At 44.1% G+C, this 22,901-nt stretch overlaps 1 protein-coding gene and 1 long non-coding RNA gene across 4 annotated transcripts in view; one reads left to right on the forward strand and one right to left on the reverse strand.

The window, feature by feature from the left end:
- Positions 1-10,142, forward strand: part of PLB1 (phospholipase B1) — a 125,026-nt gene extending 114,884 nt beyond the window's left edge. For both annotated transcript variants that reach the window (XM_045009584.1, XM_045009585.1), the window contains 6 exons: positions 83-177; positions 1,775-1,856; positions 3,082-3,186; positions 4,438-4,533; positions 8,502-8,576; positions 9,091-10,142. In XM_045009584.1, the coding sequence (XP_044865519.1) occupies positions 83-177; positions 1,775-1,856; positions 3,082-3,186; positions 4,438-4,533; positions 8,502-8,576; positions 9,091-9,312 (675 nt within the window). In that variant the 3' untranslated portion in view covers positions 9,313-10,142. The remainder of the gene's footprint in view (positions 1-82; positions 178-1,774; positions 1,857-3,081; positions 3,187-4,437; positions 4,534-8,501; positions 8,577-9,090) is intronic.
- Positions 2,957-22,588, reverse strand: LOC123366292. Of its 2 annotated transcripts, none has more exons than XR_006578023.1 (3): positions 22,122-22,588; positions 21,702-21,794; positions 2,957-3,312 (listed from the first exon to the last, which is right to left on the reverse strand). It is a non-coding gene; the product is annotated as an uncharacterized LOC123366292 (long non-coding RNA). The 2 variants fall into 2 exon arrangements; XR_006578024.1 differs by lacking the exon at positions 2,957-3,312 and adding an exon at positions 18,448-18,620.
- Between the last annotated feature and the right edge of the window lie 313 nt (positions 22,589-22,901).

The raw sequence follows: 22,901 nt of genomic DNA on the forward strand, positions 1-22,901 counted from the left end.
ACTCACTGTTTCCTACCAGTCTTGTTATGTAACTGTATTGTGCTCTGTGCATTAACACGCCTGATTTCTTTGAACCCTGCAGCTCCCTCGAGCCTTTGTCAACCTGGTGGAGATCATGGAGCTCGCTGGACTGCGTCAGATAGAAAGGGAAACTTCAGGGTGTGTCGTTCCAGGGACGTAAGTGTGCAAATCAAATATCAATTTCTACTGGATACTATTTTTAGGCATAATCAGTATCACTGGTATTAGTAAGGCAACCATACAGGGCTTAAAAGCCTCTACCTTGTTGGATGTTATTGAACCTGGGAATGGTGATGCTACAGATACTATATATCATAATGATGCTATTGAGTCCAGTTCTTCCCTCTCCCATTGACTTCAACGAAAGTGGCACACACTTAAATGAGGGCAGCATTGCAGTTACCGAATTCCTGTTTATTCCACCATAAAGTTAGCTTTGGGCTGAAGCCACAGAGGAAGAAACTGGATCTGAACATCATCAACATCCAGGAACATTTGAAACTGGAGTTCTGGCTCTGATCCATCCTTATATACAATTTTATTTTGACAGAAACTAGATCCTCAGTCCAGCAAAGCACAAATACTTTATCTTGTTGACTCAAGCTCACTGAACTAGTCAGCATGGGAACACTAAAGGCTAAAGTAAGTCTAAGGCTCCAGAAACCTACCTCACTGCTAAAAAGCTTCTGCTCTCTAGTGAACATCAGCCAAACATCCCCATCTCTCTCCCTGGTACTCACTGAGGCTGGCCATCATGCCACAAACAGAATAATTTTTCATAATGCTGAACTTCAAAGCCCTTTTGCACCGGCCCCGATTCCAGATCAGGGTCCTACAACAGTCAGTGGAATCCCCAATGCCTGAATCCATACTCAGCTTCATTCCTTACCCTGCTGGTAGGACCAACAATTGTAGTGCAAAACCCTGAACTCCATTCTTTGCAGGCAAGTAAATAAGGAACTGGCTTTCAAATCAAAAAGAGCTTATCAAAAGCTTATCCAAAAAGATTGAGAGGTGACTTGATATAAGTTTGATACACATATCAAAGTATGAGTAGCTTCATGGGGAGATAATACCTGGTACTGAGGTGCTCTTTAATCTTCTGGAGAAAGGCATAACAAGGACCAATGGCTGGCAGCTGAAGCCAGACAGATTCAAATTAGGAATTAGGCACAAATTAATAGTGAAGGTGATTAACTACAGGGGAAAAAAACCCCAAAGTAAGTGGTACAGTCTCCATCACTTGACATCATCAAATCAAGACAGGATGCTTTTCTGGAAAATGTGTTTTGGTTAAACAGATAACTTGGTGAAATTTACTGGCCTGTGATATACAGGAGGGCCGATTAGATGATCTAATGGTCCCTTCTCACCTTAAACTCTATGAATCTATGAAATCCTGCTTTAAAACATATTTGTAGATTTTTAAAGTCTAACACACATGATCTGCTACTGCTATGTCATGTTAAACAGTTTGGATCTGATTTTCAAAAGAGTTGAGCACCTGCAGCTCCTGTTGACTGCAAGTGGAAGTTGTTAGGGTTCAGTGCCTCTGAAAAACAGGTGATTTATTGGGGGGGGAGGGTTTCCCCTCCCCAAAGCTCTTCTATCCACCTTGAAACTAGTCTGGTGATTTAATTTCTGCATTTAATAACTTAAGCCATCTAGAGTTTCTTGGAACTACACTGTTATTAACGAATACACAGACTGTCTAGGGTGGATGTTGATTTTGCTATTTTTGTTTTCTTTCAAGGACTGTTTGCCCATGTTTCTTAACCCCACAGGAAAGCGCTCCTGAACTACAAGAAACGGAAATAATTAACAAAGATTTTCAGGTAACACCTGGATTCTATTTCCTTAATTGTTCATCTCTTTCCCCCCCCCCCCCGCTCACCCGTTTTTGTCATGTTTCTCATCTTCCACATAGAACTGTAGCATATTTTAAGATGTGGTTGGTGAAGGTGAAAGACCCCATTTTGATGTACGTGTAGACTGAAGTCCCAGCTCCTGTCTGGGCAGTGGTGATGCAAGTTTCCTCATGCTTCCCTACCATTTCAGTGGGGAAAGACCATGGCCTATTTAGACTTTGGCTCTTTTGCTTTGGCCTGCCAAACAAAGGCTAATTATTGTCAATGTAGCGGTGTTTATTTTGGGTTATGTTCATTTGTCCAGTATTAACTTAACTAAGATCTAGTCAGATTTCACACAGGCCAATAGCTATTAGATGAGAAGAATTGTCAGTCATTATTATGAAAATAGGAATTACCATATCAGATCAGACCCAGGCTCCCAACTAGTTCAGTGTCATGTCTCCAAGAGTGGGCAGTATCAGATGCTTCTGAGGAAGGTGAATGAATCTCTATACTGGACAATTATTAAATAACCCACCCATAAGGGAAAATTCTCCCTAACCTCAGGAGTGGGGGAAGGTACAGATGTGACTGGAAGCATCAGGGTTTACAACCATAAACTATTGGCCTATCTAACATAATAACGGATATTCTCACTTTCTATATAAGCATCTATGGCCAAAATTTTCATAAGTGACTACAAACTTTGAGTGCCCCAATTTTTGAGTACCAAAATTGACACCTTTATGGGACCTGATTTAAAAAAAAAATACTGAGTATCGACCCTCTGAGAACCAGGTCTCTCTAAGATGTCAGTTGAGGCGCTCAGACTTACTGGTCACTTCTGAAAATTTTGGCCCTAATCCTTTTTTCGAATCCTAAGCTTTAGACCTAACTGATGTCATATAGCACTAAGTTGCACAAGTTAATTTATGCATTGTGTTTATTAATATATATAAAATTTCTTTTTATCCACTTTTGAATAATTTATGTATGTGCATTTAATCTAGTCACATTCTCCTTCTATGGCAGTCTCTCCACATGTTCAATAGTTTTTCTTTGCCATTTTCTGTACCCTTCTGTGCTATGTAGGCTGGATTTATACTAATGATCTAGAGAGGTGAAAGGCTCATATTTTATAACCCTTGTTTGATGAGGGAGATAAATCTTGTAATGACCTTTTTGTTTTGCATCTTGCAATCCCATACAGATCAAAAGCATGCTGATGGCTAACACAGGTCGCTATGCACAGCGTGAGGATTTTACTGTTGTGGTGCAGCCGTTTTTCCGAAATACCATCATCTCACTAGACAACGTGAGTCCTGTTTTATTACCTACCATTTTTGAAGCCAACATCAAGATTTATTTTGGACTGTAACATCTGTGGGGCAGGGACCATGTCTTCTTTTATGTTTGCACAGACTCTAGCATATTATGGGCACTGCAAAAAAATAATAATGAAACAATGAAAGTAAGAAAGTGTGTATTGCTTGTGAATCTGCTGGAGATATCAAGTGACTTCAGGAAATATGTGAGCTGGGAATGCACTGATTGAAACCTCTCTAAAAAGCCATAGACCAGCTCTCCTCCCATTCTTTAACCCTTGCATCTTGCATGCAGTGGTAGTTAGGAATGCAAAAACTCAATGTGAAACTCAGCCCAAACCAACCAGTTTTGCATAGTATCTATCCTTTTGCCTTATCTCCACAGAACTCCAGCACATTTTAAGAAATGAACTTAGGTTCTACTGAAAGGTGCAATATTGACATCTGGAGACCAAAGACTAGCTACCATGTTGGTAGCAGTAGGGCAAGCTTGCCCTACAAAACCTTTGTGCTTCAACTCTATCGACCCACAGTCTTGGGTTTTCACTTGAAAAGCAGTGCCAAATTTGCCTGAAAGGTTTTAAGAAATTGAAGTCGAGCTTCAAGAATTCAACAAACAACAATAAATAATCACAATCTTTTGAACCTGAATGAAGATTTGGGTCGATACTGCAGAGATTGGTGCCCCTATGAGATCCTTGATAGTTAGATAGTTCAACCACAAGCTCTTGGGTTTGATTCAGAAATTACTGGATGAAATTCCGTGAGCTGTGTTATGCAGGAGGTCAGACTAGATCTTTGGTTCTTGAGATACAATCCATGGGTTGCGATGAGGTGCTACTTAGGTTGGTTTATAGCATCAGAATAAGAATGCATCATCTCCACACTGATTAGAATGACTAAGTTGGTTTGCCAAGTATTTTTGGCTTTTAGGTGTGATATGCTGGGTCTCAAAGTCTGAGGAACCACCGGGGTCAGTTATCATGTTGAGCCCTTCTAGCTTTAAAATCTATGGATGGTACGCAAACAAGCACTGCCTCTTGATTGGTTGAAATTGTAGGTGCTGCTTTCTATGGACTAATCATGTGGACTATGGGCCCTTGGAGATGGAATCAAGATGTGTGTTTGCCCCCAACTGCAGGAGGAAAGGAGCCCAATAAGGCTGAAACAGCAGTCTCATTTACAAGGTGGAAAAGATCCTTTGACGCTGGGGTGAATAATTGCATTTTTTTGAATTGTAGAATGGGAAGCCAGACCTGAGTTTCTTTTCCATGGATTGCTTTCATTTAACTGAGAGAGGCCATGCTGAGATGGCCATAGCGCTCTGGAATAATATGGTAAGAGGTCGTAGAACGGGATCCATATATATATATATTTACAGAGAAGCCCAGAAGGTGCCTGTGAGACGATGCTCAGATACTGTTCCCCAGGGGCACTGGGATGGAAAGAAAGCTGTGGACATTATGTGCCACCACAACATCCCCCTGAGAAGATTTTGTGCCTGCAGGGGTCCTGCACGTGGTGTATGCCAGCAGAAGCTGGGATAAATCGGGGATGAATCTAGGCCATTCCCTTTCAGTAAAATGAAGTTAGACTTGGGTTATATAATAAGTAACTGTGCAGGCTCCTCTAGAATCAGAAATAATACATTGAATCTGGATGTTTGCTGAAGCATGGAAAACCCCTCTTTAGGGGCATTCATAAGTTCTCACTGCCCCTTATTCATTACCCAGACATGATTGCACTTTACTCCACACCACCAGGGTTTCTCATTCTGTCAAGGCTGTTACTCATCTCCTACACAAATTGGAAGAAAACCTTCCACAGGGGACAAACGAGGTCTTATTCCTTTAAAAAACTGATTTGGGGGCTAGATCCTCAGCTACTGTGAATCAGTTCCCCTGATATCAACAGAGCTTTGTTGATTGATGCCAGCTGAAGATCCAGCCCTTTGTTGTTTAACATTAGTGGTTATTCTTGTAACCCCTCGTCCCGGCACTCCAGTGCATGTCTGTGTATGGAGAGGCTGTGTGTGATTCTTGTAAGAGTGTTTTGTTTTTCTGTTCTGCTTTGCTCAGCAGCCCTGTCTTGTACCCTGAAAGAGCTCAGCACGCTGCTGGCCAAATGAGAGGAGTTCTCCTCAATACACAGAAATGGCCAGATTGTCTCTAGCCCCACGTGCGTGTATGCAGGGATAGGGCAGGCACAAGAAGCCCTCCCCATCCCTCGTGTTCTGACTTTCCTGCTCTGTGCAAGGGCTAAATACAGTCCCGGTCTCTGTGGTTGCAGGGGAAATGTACAGGGGACTGCTCCTCCTTTGCAGGAAGATGTAGGAGCCATAATCCTAGGACTATTTCCCAGTGCCCGTCCTCAGCCTTTATACAGCTTTGAGACTTTATACAGCTTTGAGATATTTGTAACCATTTTGGAGGGGATTGTAGATTTTTATTTTTATTCTCTCTCTTGATTAAATAAAGTACCTCAAATCTGTTACGGAGAGGTCAGTCCTAGGGCTGACAGGTGAGTTCAACCTTGGCTTGTCCACTGCCAACGAAAGGAAAGTAGTTAGTGGAAATAGCTTTGGTGACGCTGGTAGTCTTCAATGGATACACAGATACGTTGGGTGCATCAGTGAAGGCAGAATGTAGCCTTTCATTTGGAAATTTGTTTTACAAATCTGTGGTTAAGGCACCTTTTGAACCATTCAAAAACTATCTATCTTATGTACTTATATGGCCTCCATTGAAGTCAGTAGAGCTATACTGGTTTACATCAGCTGGGGAGCTGGTATTATTAATCATACGGACAAATCCTGTGTGACTAGTAGGTGGTGGCTGCATTTTGGTTTATAAATCTGGCTCTTAGTTAACTGTGAACATGTTTGTTATATAATTGGCCTGCGTAAATAAAACTCTACCCCTGTAGTTTCCAGACCCAGAGGATTATGGGATAATGAAAAACTAAACTAAACCGATCAACTGAAGACTTAGGGGAAGGGGGAAAATGTAGGTCTGGGTTGGGTTTAAAAATAATTGAGTACTAGTTTATGAGAACACAAACAGACTATGCTTTCTTCAGTGTTTCCATTTTGCTAAGGAAAACAAACTCTGGAACTACTTTAGAAATGGAAAACATGGTATTGATGTTGAAACAACAATAAGCAGCTGTTGCCTCTCTCCTGCACCTGCCTCTTACTCAGAGAGAGTAACATCTTAGAAGGGCTGGCTGACAGCTGATAGAAGGTCAAGAAGGAAGGGGGACAAGGGTAATAACCCTTATGGAAAAGTCCTATAGGGGATGAGGGCTATATAAGAAGCAGACAGACAGATCTAATTGTAATCTATTACACCTTACACATTGACTCCCTTTCTTACGTTGCATGCCAGCTGGGCTTTAATCCACATAGTTCAGTAACTTACTCTTTCCAGCTCTGTGTACTATTAAAATTTGATGGTTATAGTTTACTAGATAATATTGCGCCATAGCTAGTGTGTTCTAATTGATTTTATCACCATGTGACAAATCTTGCACAAACAGGTTCAGGCAGTACATAATAAAGCAAGCAATTGGTCCCAAATGTAGCTGCCATCCCACAGTGTACAACAAGACTGGTCTAATCGTCAAATATTATGATGCCCTTGGAACGGTTTTTGGAAGACACAACATCGTTTTTTGTCCACGTGGCTGAAGTTGCTGGCTGTGGCAGTGCACTAGATCAAGCCCCACAGGGAAATCATTCTGCTTCCTGACACTGGTGTCTTTCTCCAGCTAAAGAAGGGCTAAAACAAGCAAAAACAAGTGCATAATCCTGACATTTTCCCCAATCTACCACTTTATTATCTGTCCTTTTTTTCTATTTGCAAAACATAGCAAAGTTAATATACTATATGTAAGGGGTGAGACAATAGCTAACTTTTCACTCCTAACAGTACTGATTTGACTGTGCCTCACTAATGTAGGATTTAGTATGCCATTGCCTATCATTGATCTATCAGGTCTACAACCTAGCTCACCTTACCTCCACCAGCACACTGAGATGGCCAGTGGAATGGCGGAGAGCAGGCTACTATCCAGAGGGTTAATTCAGCATGTGCACTCTCCCTGCATGCTGAGGAACTCCGTGGAAATTGTGCGCCTCCCACCCAGAGCACACCTGTAACATAGGCTGGGCCTTGGGGGTGCAATAAGGCCCCAAGTTAGCAGGCTGGAGCTCCCATTTCACACTAAGTTACAAGTGGGATATGGATCTGCTTGCTGCAAATCTCCGCATGTGATCAGCCCTTGTTCCTGACTCCATGCCAGATTTCTTCACACCCTGGAACAAGAAGTACCAAGTGTACAGATATCCAGGGGACCACAGACAGAACACACATCATGTAGGTTGCAGGGAACTCCCCTCAGGATGCTTGCTGCCCTCCCCTAAGGCACAGCAAAAATAACCTATGCTCACTCCAGAGCATGCACCAGTAGGCAAGCCAGAGGGTTTAGACTCTTGTGTGATGCTGGCCTTTACCCAGCAGCAGAATATCATGACAGTCAGCAAGTCTTTGAATTCATTGGTTCACTTCACATCATCTCTGCAGGGTTTTTTTCCATGTAGCTTTCTCCTCCGCTGTTATTATTAACACATGAGGCACCATCTCCTGCACCTCACATGTTCCTTGGCTCACCTCTCATATTGCTTCAGTTTCTACTTTTACTTTTTTACAAGACCATAGAGCCAGGAAGCACTCCCAGTATTAACATATGTGAATCTTATTATTGGAGTCCCTTTCCCAGTCTCATCTCTGGTGCTATAATGATATTATGCCTCTCTATCATGCAATTGGCACTTGAGCTCGGCAGATGCAGTACTAGATGGTTTAAGGGGGTGGCACACTCTCCCTTCACTGATTTTTATTCTCTCCAAAAACTGCTGCAGGAGAATGTTCTGCCTCTCTTCATGGACCAAAGCCTGCAGTCCTTACTTAGACAAAATTCCCAGTGAATTCCTTGTCTGCATAAGGACTGCAGAGATTGATCTACTCCATTCTATACCACTACTATCCCCTTAGTATCTGAGCACCTTCCAGTAGTGCATTAAATGAGGTAAGTAACATCTGCCACCGATAGGACAGCAGTTAATTCTTTTGGTCACGGACTTGAAAAATGGCAGAAAAACTGTCTTGTGACCCATCATATTCCAGAACCCCTTGCAGGTGCAAAGGAGTGTGTGATTTGCTAGAACAGTGTCACCCACCCAAATCAGAAGAGTTTTGAAGGAAAACATCATGTTCAGGTTTGCTGTCCCTCTTCTCTCCCTCAGCTGGAGCCAGTTGGTCAAAAGCAGAGCTACAATAACTTCACCCATGACAGATCCAAACTTAAGTGTCCAACCCCAGTAAGTAAACACCACATTATATCCTCACCCATGGGGCCCCTTTTGTTTTCCCTTTCCTTCTTGCCAGCAATATAATTCAAGCATATTAAAGATTGCATTCTTTTGTGGGTTTTAAATGGCACACAAAAAATCTCTGGTTTTGTAACAAAAACAGGTTTTCAGGAAGGTCTGTTCATTGGGATTTAGTGAAAAAATGCATCATTGCCGCAATGAGAACCTCTCATTTCAACCAGTTTTAATTTTTGCATTTGGTTATCTACAATAAATGGGTTCAGAAGCAATGCCAAAGCTGCAGTGATCTGAAATGTATAAAAAGGAGCACTTGTTGGGGGAGGAGGATATAAATCTGTTGGGGTAGGGCAGCTTTCACAAGAGACAGAATGGAGAAATGGTCGATATTTATTGCTAAAGAAATAAGGACTGTCCCATCTCAATAGGGGATGTGTGACATATAGACTGAATGCTGCTCAGAAGTGTTTTGTGGCCAGTAAAATCTTCTCTCCTTCCTCTGTAGGAGAATCCATTTATTTTCACATCCAGAAACAGTGGATTGCAAAATACAACTCCAGCAGTGGAGGCGGGTGACCCATCGGTACCTTACTGGGCTGTGATTTTGGCAGCAATAGCTGGATTCCTGGCGGGTTCTGTACTCATTCAGGTTTTGATGTCAAGAAGACTCAAGAAACACCAACAGGAGAGAGACAAAGCAACAGAAGTGAATTTAACAGCTCTGTAAACCAGATGCATATGGAGAATTTACATCTGCCTCCACTGGGACTGGGGTGATGGGGAGAGCAGGGGAAAAGCAGCTTTTGATAGCTAACTTTTTTAAACTAATCAAACTTGCCCCTTTAAAAATGGAGGCACAGGTATTGCCAATGATTCTCCACCCATTCACCATGATGACAGAGGACAGTACAATGTTTGCTTTACCTAGCAGTGTCTGCTGCACATTGGCCATGTGTAGGAAGGAAACAAACATTGCTCGAGATGCCAGTGGAGTGAGAAAACTATTCATGTATGCTGAAGCTTTATGAAGTGCATGCCCCCAACCTGTTTTGTGAGGGACACTGGGTTGAATATAATGGTTGGGCATCATTGTTATGGACTGTTAACCATTCCCCCCAATAGGGTAATAAATTCAAAAAGAAAAGCAGCACCATCTTTTGTTGGAGTCAGGTGAGAACCCTGTGTTAATACAATAAGACTCGGTGTTAAGAAAAAAGAAGCTTTATCAATAATTTCAACCTGGCTAAAGGTCTAAATAGAACTGACTAAACCTTTCTTAAAGGGCCTGTTTCAGCATGCGTAAACCTCAACACGGAATCTTTGCCGTCTGTTCTTTATTGAAGTTGTCCAGAGATTCAGATCAGAAACATGGACGGGATCTTCACTGGAGATTTCAGAGATCACCTGTTTCATTGTCTTGTACTTTTCTGACATAAGGGAGAAGACTCAGACAGACTGTCCAGGACCTTGTTTTCTGACATCCCCGTAATTTCCTGTGTTATCCATTTTTATTAAGAAATTCTAATTTTATTGACGCCAAAGAGCACTTTAATTTGCTGTGTTTTTGCCAGGTGTGTATTGTTCCCATTCTAGGAATCATGAATACTGGAGGTGAGGTGTAACGGGAATGGTTCCCAGCGTAAAAGCTGTGCAGCCTTGGACACTCAATCTGTTCATCATTCACCCAAAAGCTACTTTTCCAAACACACACAGATGCCCTGATTTTCCCATCTCATTTCTGCGATCTTTGCAGGAATGTAGATAGGACATGAAATGCTCTGGGATAATCAGATTTCCAGAATCACAGCTCCACTAAACCCTTCTTTTAGTCTGCTCTCAAAGCTCATTATTGTGAATAAGATTTGTGTGTTTGTGAGTCTCCTTGCTAGGAATTTCATCTTCTTTGACAATCATTTATGCAGCTTCGAAGCATAAAGCATCAATGCTTTGGAGACATAGAATAGAAGTGGTTGCTATATATGATCAAATGGTTCAGTGGAGTAACACTAGGGATAAATTTGTCCCAGAGTCCAAAGTAGGTGGTCATTTAATTTGGGCAAAACACAAAGGAAGGGAGAAGATTTAAAATAGCTGAATTTATAAGGGTGTTGGTTGGCACTGGGAATTGGTAGTGGATGTGGCCCTCTCACTTCCAGATTGCTAGATCCATGTAGATAGTGACTAAAAGTTACCGCCTCCTAATGGCTGATAAATGGCTTATGTGAAATGGATAAAAGGTTGTGAGAAGCACATTGTTGTAGACTGGGAAATCTGAGAGGGTTTTGTGCAACTTTTGGGGAAAAGTTTGGCCAGAGGCCTGAAGTGAAACAGGACTCCTCTGGAGACAGGGGGCTTGGGAATCATATCATTCAGACATGGATGATACATAGATTTTTCACTGCTGTGTAACCAGGATTTAAAAGCCTTTGTAGGATAGCACATTTTCAGCAGTTGCTCATTTTCAGCCATTCCTGTGTTGAGCCTGTTCCTGCCTAAGCTTATGGAAGCCATAGTGAGTTTTGGGTTTTAGCAGGAGCCGAGCCTGGATGAAACCCTTTCCAGAGGGTGATTTGTAGGTTACCTAAGGGAAATAGTGAGTTCTTGGGACAAGGTGATAAAGGTACAAGCACCATGCCACATTAAAAACCACTCCTGTTGCAAGTATGAATTTAGATGATCCAGGGAACTGAGAGGAACTCCAAAGGGCTGCAAAAGATGAGGCTGGAATGTGGCAGCCCTGCACGTGAAAGGAAGGTACACAGCAAATGCTTGGGGGGGCAGTGCGGAGTGGGAGGGGGATGAGGGAGAGATTATTAACCTTAACCTCTTTAGAAGACAGGTTTCAGAGTGGTAGCCGTGTTAGTCTGTATCAGCAAAAAAAACCGAGGAGTCCTTGTGGCACCTTAGAGATTAACAAATTTATTTGGGACTGAGCAAAAACTTCTCCATTTCCTAATGGCAGTCAGAGGAACTATTTCCCAAGAGAAGAGGTGAAAAGCCCATAAGAACATAGGAACGGCCATACTGGGTCAGACCAAAGGTCCATTCTGACAGTGGCCAATGCCAGGTGCCCAAGAAAGAATGAACAGAACAGGTTATCATCAAGTGATCCATCCCCTGTTGCCCATTCCCAGCTTCTGGCAAACAGAGGTTAGGGACACCATCCCTGCCGATCCTGGCCAATAGCCATTGATGGACATATCCTCCATGAAGTTATCTAGTTCTTTTTTGAATCCTGTTATAGTCTTGGCCTTCACAACACCCTCCGGCAAGGAGTTCCATGACTTGGGTGATTTTATAACTGGACTGAACAAAGCACAAGACTACATTCTTAAAAGGAAAAGAAAACAATGCTGCACTGGCTAGGGGATAGAGTAGGTGCCCTAATACATCTATTCCATTTTTATAGTCTATATGATTCTGTCACTCATGGTACAATAATAACTCGCTTCAGGTCTTGGGTACTTATGTAGATTTCAGGAGTAGATTTGTAAAGTTAAAGGCTCTCTATGAAGGTCAGCCACTTGTTGGTTCTTTGAACCGTATATGAATAGCCTTTTAATCAAGGGCCCTTAACAACAGTTATAATATTCCAGTACATGTGTAAAGTTCACCATTGCCCTCTATTGGATAGAACATGTGATCTGCTCACGTGTTTATTAGTTGGTAACAATCTCACCCCCTAGTGGCTGGAGGCCTGAAAAGACATCAGACATGTCTGTCCCTAAACAACCAAGGAATAATGCCCGTCCCCTACAAGAAGACATCCCTAGCTCCACCTTGGCCTAGTAAGGCTGATGTGATGCAATTTACCCAATACTTGTAAGGCACTATGGTCAGTCAAGGGATGTGGGTTCTGTTCCCACTGTGCCCCAGACAGGTATGGCTTTCTTGTTTCTCTAGTGCTTTTTATTTGAGGATCTCACAGCACTTTATAAATGTTAACAATACACTGATGCACAAACTATATATAGGGACTGCTGAAATGATTATCCATCATTGAAATGCAGCTAGCTTGGCACTGGAATGTGGCAGCTGTTTAACATCTGACAGAAAAAAGACACCACAGTGCAGGATAAGAAGCAAAGAAAAAAAAAAACTATCTACCTGAAACTTCAGGGCAATTTTAAATCAGCAGAATTTTAGCCCTAGTTCCCCCTGAATCAACAAAGAGGAGCGATGAAAACCCTAAAACATGGTGAGAGGGAAAAATCAGGAACAAGCAAGAGGGCAATCGGCCATCAGCAAAGATCAAACCCATCAGAAGCCCCTAACACTTGAGCAAAAAGAGTAACTATTAGGTGTGAATAATGAGCTGGCTTTCTCTTTGCTGGAGCCAGCCACTAGAGGAAGAAATGCTCACACACTGAGCCGCTGAATTCGATATGGACACACCTAGATGGATTACATGGCCATGGCCAACCTCTGATGCAAACGAGGCAAGTGTCCATTTGGGGCTGTGCACTTGGAGGTGTATTGGGCCAGTGCAAATACTGCAGCAATTCATGATTCAACACTCTGTTTGCCTCCCAACCGGCTACAGGAGAGGGAGAAACTGCCACCAGACTCTGTCCCACATGGAGATAAGAGACCCTACTTGTTTGAGGGTCCTATGATAGCTTGAAGACCTGGAACACTAAAGGTTGGCCCTGCATGTAGTCTCCTTAATCCTACTCAAAATGTTACCAAACATATAAAACTGATTTTACCTCCTCCCTCCTGTCCCCAGGAGAGCAGCTGCCATGTCCTTCCAGGTGGCAAGCACATGATTGGGCCAAAGGCTTAAAAGCTTAGGAACCATCTCACTTTCACATGCACACGAGTGCTATGAATAGGCTACGATTTTGTCATGGAAGTCACGGAATCTGTGACTTCCAGAGACCTCCGTGACTTGAACCCCCAGTGCCTGGGAGCTGCAGGGACCCCACCGCCCCTGGCAGCTGGGAACTGCAGGGACCCGAGCTCCCAGCCTCAGAGGGAGGCAGGGTTGCCCCGCAGGCAGCTCCCAGCCAGGGCGGAGATGGGGTCCCTGGAGCTTGGAGCCACTGCAGGTGGCTGAGGTGCCCTGGGGCTTGGAGCCTCTGTGGGCAGCATGGAGCTCGGCGCCACCATGGGCAGCCAGGGCACCTCAGAGCTTGGAACCCCGAGCTTGGAGCTACCGTGGGCGGTGGGGGGCCCCTCACATCCAATCCAGTCCCCCCTGGGTGATGTGCAGAGCCTGCATCTCCCCATTCTGTCATGTATATTTTTAGTAGAAGTCACAGGCAGGTCAGGGGCTTCTGTGAATTTTTCTTTATTCCCCGTGACCTGTCTGTGACAGAATCTTAGCCTTAGCTATGAACCATGGCGCTCTCTCTCTCTCTCACACACACACACACACACACACACACACACATAAATGAGTGCGTGTCTCCTCACTTTCCCTATGGCATGGGCTGAACGGTTTCTGCTGCTCTTGCTGCACCAGTTGAACAACCTGTTCACCTATTCCCCAGTTTAAGCTGCTTTCTCTGTATAGCTGCCAATAATCTGTCTTGCAAAGTACATAAATACAACAGTCTGCTAATTAGAACATGTAGCCAAGTTGCATTCCGGGAGCTGCCGCTTGTTTATGCTCAACAATGACATACTCAGCTTTTCTATAAGGCCTTTGTCTGAGGATCCCAAAGCACTTTGCAAATGCTAATGATTGTAATTATGCATCTCAACACCCCTCTGAGTTAGTATTGTTACAGTCATTTTCCCAGTGATGAAATGTAAGCGCAGAGAGGTGAAGTGACTTGCCCAAGATTACACAGTGAATCAGTGGCAGAGCAGGAACTAGCCCTCAGCAGGCCTGGTTCCACATGTGCACCCAGCCCAACTTCCTGCTGTGTAACTACTGCACAACTTGCGTGACTAAACCAGGCAAGATATCAGTTTTAAGCGTTTTCCTCTTAGCTGGTTAATGTAAATACAACAGAACATCCCTAGTCAGAAGCAGTAGAGAAGGACGCAGGAAGCTTGCACGTGACTGAGAATCAGGGCAGTGCTGATGTCACATTCCCTGGGAGGGAGCATTCAGCACTCAGCAATGCTTTGGAAGAGGTCCAGCCTAATTACAATTATTACAGGGTGGAGAGGAGTGGAGCAGAGAAATTCAGTGGCCGATTGTCATGCTCCCACTTGCTTTACTCACACCCTAGCAGTTACTTAGCCAGCATCAGCCTCCTGTCAGCCAGAAGGCAAAGCTGCCAATGGCATCCTCATGGGGCTTACTCAGTGCTGGAGGGAGTGTGGACTGGTGTTTAGACCAAAGAACTGGGGATCAGGCACTAGCAGGGTCTGCTCCTAGGTCTCAGTGTGAGGCTAGAGAGGGATGAAAATTTTACAGGAAAAAACGTTGCTGGTGAAAAATGTGGTTTTGTTGATATTGAAATTTCCTATTGGAAAATGTCAATTTGTATTTTTTTTTTCAGTTTTCCAGTAGGAGGAGTCAAAATGAACCAAGTCATTTCAAAATGTCACTTCAGAAATGATCTTTGGAACAAAACTTCTTGTTTAGAAGTGCAAAATGTTCTTTGAATTATCAACATTTCCCCTGGGCAATGACCTGTGCCAAATGTTGGTATTCATGTCAATCTAATTTTGGAAAGAGGAGGCAGGTTCAGGGCTCTGAGGTATGAAAGACACATGGATTAGCTGTAGTAGGGGTATTGCCCTTTCACAGAACCAATTTTCCTACTTTCACCCAGGTTCCTGTTGCTGCTTCACAGATCACGTATGTTTCCAAAAAGTAAATTATATGTAACCATCCCCAACAAAAGCCCCACAGTGTAATCACTGTGTCATTTATAGTATGTGTGCACGTGGGTGTGTGAAATGGTGTTACTGGCCAAACATTTCACAGTGTGTCTCAGCTGCAGCCCAGAACAAATAAATATGCTTTCCATATAAGGCTTAGTCCCAGCTGCCTGTCTCATCAGGGAGCATGTGATCTCAGGGCTCACACCTTCTGATAAACCACCCCACTTGACCTAGTTAGCAGGGCCATCCTCAGCCCATAATCTCATATTATGCAAGTAGGAAACATGAGGCACTCTGGTTGCTGGTCTGTTCAGGGAAAGGGAGATTTGCTTTAATTGTTACCATAATGCTGACCCTGGCTAGCCTTTGACCTGAGAGTGGAGGCTCAGTCAGGGAGTTGCTCCTGTGTTTTCTCTAATCCCCCTGCTGCAGTGTGTTTGGTGGAAACCTGACACACCAAAGGCTTTTATTGTCTTAGATCAGACTTTAAAGGAAAGCAAGCCTGAGATGGAGAGGATCCAATGGCCCTGGAACAATTTTTACAGTGGGGGTGCTGATGATGGAAACAATATATTTGGTGTTTGTTAGCACTACTTCAAACCAGGGGGTGTGGCAGGACCCCTAGTTCCAGCACCATTGGATCTGGGTGGCTGGAGCGATGCCTGCCTCTATCAATTATTGAGTTCTAAGCTTGTGTTATGCACCAGTGTCCTTTCATGTAATCATCTTTGGAGCCTTATCACATTCCCCTTCATTATTGCATTCTAATTATCCTTTAGCTTGGCTGCTAGCAGAAGCGGCCTTTGGTTTCTTTTTTTTTTTAATTGAACTGGGTAATTGAAAATTAGGTCACTCTGGAATCTTTCCCTGCATAAAGCCAGAGGAGTCCAGAAACCTATTAGAAATGCATTAGCTTCCTCCCCGCCCCCTCCTTGGAGTCCATCCAGATGGAACACAAACAAGGAGAGGACAAATGAGCAGCTCTCTGCCTCTCTGAGATGGCTGACGTCAGCTCCCATGAAGTGGCACTTTAATCAGCACACAAGGAATGGTTCTCCTGCTCTAGCCTTCCCCAGCAATTCTCGGTACAGAAACGTTGGGAGGGAGGGTTTGTTTTCTTAATTGCTTTAAAAAAACCAAAGTAACGACTTTGTTAGTGCTTTTGTGAGGTGCTAGCCTGGCAGCCCTGGAGATTGAAATCCTCTTTGTGATGCACAGAGCTGGTACAGCATGGGCAGCAGTAGGGCAAGCACCTACCACATAGGCTCTGCCAATACATCCTCAGCCTGATCTGAGAGACCAACCTCAGAGGTGAGCTGCTGGATCAGTCACTTTAGTGTCTGGACAAACTAAAGGCACTAAGTAATACAGTGCAAGGTATATGCCTATGTTGGCCAGGAGGTGGATGGACTAGATCAGTGGTTCTCAAACTAGGGACGCCACTTGTTCAGGGAAAGCCCCTGGCAGGTCGGTTTGTTTATCTGCCATGTCCGCAGGTTCAGCCAATCATGGCTCCCACTGGCCGCGATTCGCCGCTCCAGGCCAATGAGGGCTGCAGGAAGGGCGGCCAGCATATCCCTCGGCCCGCGCCGTTTCCCACAGCCCCCATTGGTCTGGAGCGGTGAACCGCAGCCAGTGGGAGCCATGATCGGCCGAACCTGTGGACGCAGCAGGTAAACAAACCGGCCCGGCCCACCAGGGGCTTTCCCTGAATAAGCGGCAGCCCTAGTTTGAGAACCACTGGACTAAATGGCTTAATAAAGCTTAATGAGACATGAAGGTACCAGGAGGACTGAGAGTCATTGGACCTGAGTTCTGTTCCTAAATAACTTAATGGCTCTCTGCCTCAGTTTCCCCATCTGTGAAATTGGGCTAAAACATTTATCTACCTCATGGGGCTGGGGTAATAAGGCTTAATTCATTCATGTCTGTAAAGCAGTTTGAGATCCTTGGATGAAGGCTGCTGTAGAAGAACTTGTGTTGCTGTTGTTATATAGTTTTCTATTTAGTTTTAGTCCTGACTCTTTCCTTCACAACATTTCAAAATGTCTTTAGTTTTTACATTTCCCCAGTGCAGTGAGAGAATGCCTGGGAAGCAGGTGTATGATGCATCCAGCATCTCGTGGCTGTCTGCCCAGAGGTGTGCCCACAGGTAAACTTCCCTACTGTTTGCCTAGCTTAATGGCTGTGGTACTGGACAAGCTGGGACAGGTCTCAATGGTGCAATTTAAAAACAAATTTTCAGTCTCCATGGTGCCGGGAGATTACCTCACTCCAGACATTCAGAAGCACCCCAGAAAAAAATAAATCAATAATACTAGCAGGCTAGTGTCTGTGTAAAGACAGTCAGCTGGCCCCATCAGCTGCTTTTATTGGGCAGCCTGCTTCACAGTTAAGTGGTTTCCTAATTACAGTCTACACTGTATTCCCCATACTGCACAGCTATGCATCATCAGGTACTGCTGCTTCCTTTATGGCCGCTGAGGCCCACTGCAGCATGGCACTGCCTCAGCATTAATGCTTTGCTTACCAGTGCAATTAAAGGAGGATTAGAAGTGGATTTGTGGCAGCTACATTCTTAACTTCCTCATGCCCTCTGTGTCCAGCTGCTCATATGTCTCTTCTCACAAAGCCTGGAGGTGGCTATGAGCCTTGTGGGGCTTTTTAAAAATAGCTCAGTGAGCGATGTGCTTCACAAATGCCTGCAAACGACTCTGGGGCATGAGAGAGAGCTCCCAAAGCCTCAGGGGGATTTAAGGCTCAGCTAGGATCCACCCCAATCTTCCCCCATCCCCTCCCAAAAATGGAAAATGATAGGATCCCTTGAACAGATTGTTTTACACAGCTCAGTCACCACCTCCTCTTCCCTTCACTCCTTGCCAGCACAGACTTCCCTTCTCAGCCCCCTCAGTCTCATTCCCAAATGAAGAAATCTAGCCCAGGCAAGCTGCCAGCAGCAATCAGCTGCAGTATTGCCAACATCAGGCATTCAAAAATCCTGAGTCAGACCCCCCCAAAATCATGATTTAAAATTAATAATAATAATAATGTTGGGATTCTTCTTATTTACCTTCTGGTGTTGGAGCCTTTAGGGTTCACATCTTCAAGCTTTTCTCCAGAGCCATGAGCAGCAGAAACATTTTTATTTTGGGGGGCATCAGTTTGTGATTGGTTCTCCTTCCCAAAGCTCTCAACTCATTGAAATCCACAATTGGGGTGTTTCTCTCATGAGCCCTTCCATCCAAATTTCTTTAATCATCAAGGACAGAAGTCAGTGACCAGGAGTTGAAGGTGAGCAGTTGAAATGTCTTATTCAGGCTAAGTTCAGAATTCTCGTAAACCGTGCCTGCAGCCACACCCCCTGCTCCACTCGCTGCCTGGCCTGCCCAGACCTTGGCCTTAGCAGAGAGGAGACAAGATTCCCCACCTCAGTCTGGCTCCCACTTCCCTGAACTTCTGGGGAGATGCCTGAAGAGACAACAGGGCTAGAGCAGTGCAAGGGAAAATTACCTATGCTGTACCTGTTCTGTGGATACAGCTGGCTTCACTCTTCCCTGCACCTCTTCTTCTACGCATTCCCTATCCATAGCCTTAGAAAGTCCTGAGATCTCCCCATCAACCACCTCGTGGCACTGGTCAAGGTGGCCATCCATCTGTTCAGGAGGGGGAAGCTGAATGAGGGGGAGGGGTTTCTTCACAACTCTAGGGCCTTTTTCCAATCCCTCATTTACGCACGTATTGGGGCAGAGTTCCTCTGGGCAGCATCCACTGACTCCTTAGATTACTGCTCAGAGCAGTAGGTGTTGTCCAGGGGTCTCTGCTCAAGTCCCCCTCTGGATCCCTTGTTTTGACAGAGACCTACACTCCTGTCTCTGAGCTAACAGACGTATTGGAGCATGAGCTTTCGTGGGTGAATACATCCGACGAAGTGGGTATTCACCCACGAAAGCTCATGGTCCAATACATCTGTTAGTCTATAAGGTGCCACAGGACTCTTTGCTGCTTTTACAGATCCAGACTAACACGGCTACCCCTCTGATACTTGACTCCTGTCTCTGTTTTTCATTTTTGTTCCCTGCAATCATTTATCTGCTGGATCCTTAGGCCCCTTCCAATGGGCCTTTTGTTGCTGATGTTCTAGTGGACTCTGCCCATCATCCCAGAATTTAAATAGGCTGTTCTTCTTCTTTATTAAAAAAAGACGAGGAGAAACCAAAACTGAAGCCAATGTCCATCTAGGCATCTCTGCAGAGCCTGAAAGTCTTAATCGCTCCATGACCTTTTCTAATTGGATCGGTTTGTAAAGGGCAGCTGACTGAGACTTGACTTTCTGTAGAGGACTCCACCACAAAAAGCATGTCACGGACACTGGTGTTATTTTATTCCACTGTTGTAAGGTGGCTGTGCTGGAAATAAGCAGCAGCATTTCTATGCCCCGTTGTACAGTCCCATATACCCTGCTATACAATGCCACTGCTATAATAAAACGTAGCCCATAAAGTGCTTCTCATCTTCAAAAATGTCTTACAAGCCCTTACAACCCTCACTGATGCATTGGTAAGTCCCATTTCACAGATTGGGCAGAGGGTCTGAGTTTCCCAATCTCTTTTTGCATTATTGACATGGTCCTCAGGACTGTTGCTGTACAATGTCAGCCCACTGCTAGCTTACATTATAGATGCAATGACTACTTCATGTCCGAATGGCTAAGAGCAACCGGTGAAGCTGCATTTCTACAACCACTCTGCTGCTGCACAAAATGCCACCACATCAGAAATAAAAACCTCTGGCTGTGGCTGTTTAGCAAGGGCCATAGTTCACATATGTTTTGCGTTACATACTGTAGACTGCCTTTTAGCTGAAGCCAAACAAAGGGATCCCAGCTGTGACCAATTATGGTCAGAGAGGCATTTAGGTTAGAGTTTGAAAGTGGTGTAAGATTTCAGGCTCTCTCTCTAGTTCAGAGAAGTAGCTAAGTCCCTGTTTGGGTTATACCAGCTTTGAATACTTTGGGCCTGATTCTGACCTCACTTTCATTGGCTTTCCCCTATTGTCACTCCATTGACTTTAGTGGACCTACTCCTGATTTACATGGGTGAGGTCCATGTCTCAACCACAGCAGCTCACTGAGGACTCTGAACTTATCAGACCCGTTCAGTACAATATACCAAGGCAATCTGAAGGGATGGGAGCTCATTTAATATTTCCCCATCTAGTGGCAGATACAAGTGGCAAGGCTTGAATCTGGATCCAGTTCCAGCCTTTCTGAACTGTGGGGAAGTATTCACATCCAAGGACTTGGGTCAGGGTCCATCTCACCATCATTTTTCTGAGCCCTATAGAGAGGTTTGAGGGAACACCTGCCCTTTGAACATCAAATCTCTTTCATGTACCCTTAGGAGCTGTAGAAATAATGGTTCTTAAAATGTATTTTAATTGCACAATAGACTGTTTAACGTGCCATTTTCAAAGGGGCTTTGATCCAGCCTCTATACCTAGGCCCTGATCCTGCAAATACTTACTATCCAGCAGAATTCTTACAATCAGGAATTGCCCCACCAAAGTCCCCAGGGCAGGGACCACAAATTCAATTTGCAAAGGGTCTGCAAAGCACCCACATAGATTCTCCCAGGGAATACCCAAGAGACCTTCTGTGACTTTTACAGAGCTGACTTTGTCCCCTCCCACCTTGGAGAAATCCTTGGCACATGAGCCATTCTGGGGCAGGCGGGAAAGTGTGTCAGGGAGGTGGGAGAGGGATTAGCTGGGGCTTCTTATGCTCAGGAAATTCTGTGGTGCTGCCATGGCCCCTGGGGCAGCAGGGTTGCAATGTAAGGCAGCCCTAATGGCTACTTTAGTCTACACTGGGGGACTGAACCCATCCCTGACAGTCCCAGAACAAGGGTGACACAAGCTGCCTCCCCTGTCTTTCTGCCCAAGACTTAGCACTGGTGCAGGGATGAATTTTGCCCCCATCACTTTCTAAAACTGCACCCCCATGACGCTGCAGAAAATGCATAACCAACTGTGACTTTCAAAAGGGGGACAGTAAACTTGCACTTATTGAAATGGACTAATTAAAAAAAATTCTAGTTTCTTATCAATCACCCTTTAAATAACCTGTTCTGATGCTGTTTAAAGCTGTATTTTAAAGAGGTGGCATAGGTTTACCTTTCCCCCGTTGAGGTTTTTAATAGTATTTTCAGAAATGAAGCGAATTACTAATGGTGTGATGATGCAGGGGGAGTAGTGAGAGTGACTATACGCTAAGTGCTGTCAAATGCAAAAAATAAAGGACCCAAATATAAAAACAAATCCTTTCATACATACACGCCTTTTTTTCCAGTCCAAAATGTGAGTTTTCCAAGCTGACTGTGTCCCCAAGAGTTCGCTCTGGTGTATTTCTTCAATATAATGCAAACACTGAAAAGCAAGGAAATTATAAGTTAGCGTGACATTCACACACAACACAATACAAATCTCCAAGCATTAGCTCACTACCATCACAATACTCAACCACAGCAGCTCGCTGAGGACTCTGAACTTATCAAGCAAAGTACCTTAAGCACGTGAGTAGTCATAGATTCATAGAGTTTAAAGCCAGCAGACATCCTTTTGATCATGTAGTCTGACTTCCTGCATAACGCAGGCCACTGAACAGTATCACTGAGACTACTCATGCTTAAGAGCTTTGTTGAATCAGGGCCACGTTACAAAATCAAGCCCTGATACCCCCTGTAATGCACTCACTTTCAATTCAACAATGCTGTTACCCCCATGGCACATATCAACAAACTGGCTGGGGGCTAGTGGCCAAGGGAGCCTGCCAGTCTGTTCAGCAGGATTACTGGAGGAGCATTCCTCCCATGGACTTCCCAAGATACAGGAGACAGATTTGGGGAACAGGTCTCTGCTTATAGCCTTAGAGCTTGTTGCCTTCTCCCTCAGCTTCCCCTGGCATATGTGAAAACAGCTGTGTTGAGTAACAGGAATAACTCTTTCCTTTTTTTGATGATAGATTTTTTTTTTAAATAACCTTGGGTGGGGGAATCTCATGAAAAGTGGTAATAAATGTGGAAACTCTGACATCTACATTGTGTGTCTCATGCTATAGGACTCTGAACACATGTTTGAAAAGGAGTGATTTTTACAAGTGTGTAGAATAGGAAACATATTGATTCATTTAATATAATTATATAGGTAACTGAGTGCAGCTCTGCTGAGTAAGTGTTGTATTTGGTGGTGAAATGTGTTACAGTGAGATTTAAATTCCTTCGTTTGTCATTAAAATTAAGAGAAACAAGTGGTATAACAAGTGATGTCTCCATAATACATTTGTAGCTACAACTGTATTGACAATTATATGACATCAGTGAGGACAAGATCAGACTCTTTTTATTTGTTACATGTTGCACATGTATCAAACACCCAGGTCCGGATCCTGCAACTCTTACTCACATGAGTTGGTCTCATGTGAATGGTCTCATTGAAGTGAACGGAATCAATCAAGTGAGTATGGACAGGTTGAGT

This window comes from Mauremys mutica, chromosome 3 (assembly GCF_020497125.1).
Source record: "Mauremys mutica isolate MM-2020 ecotype Southern chromosome 3, ASM2049712v1, whole genome shotgun sequence".
Lineage (NCBI taxonomy): Eukaryota > Metazoa > Chordata > Testudines > Geoemydidae > Mauremys > Mauremys mutica.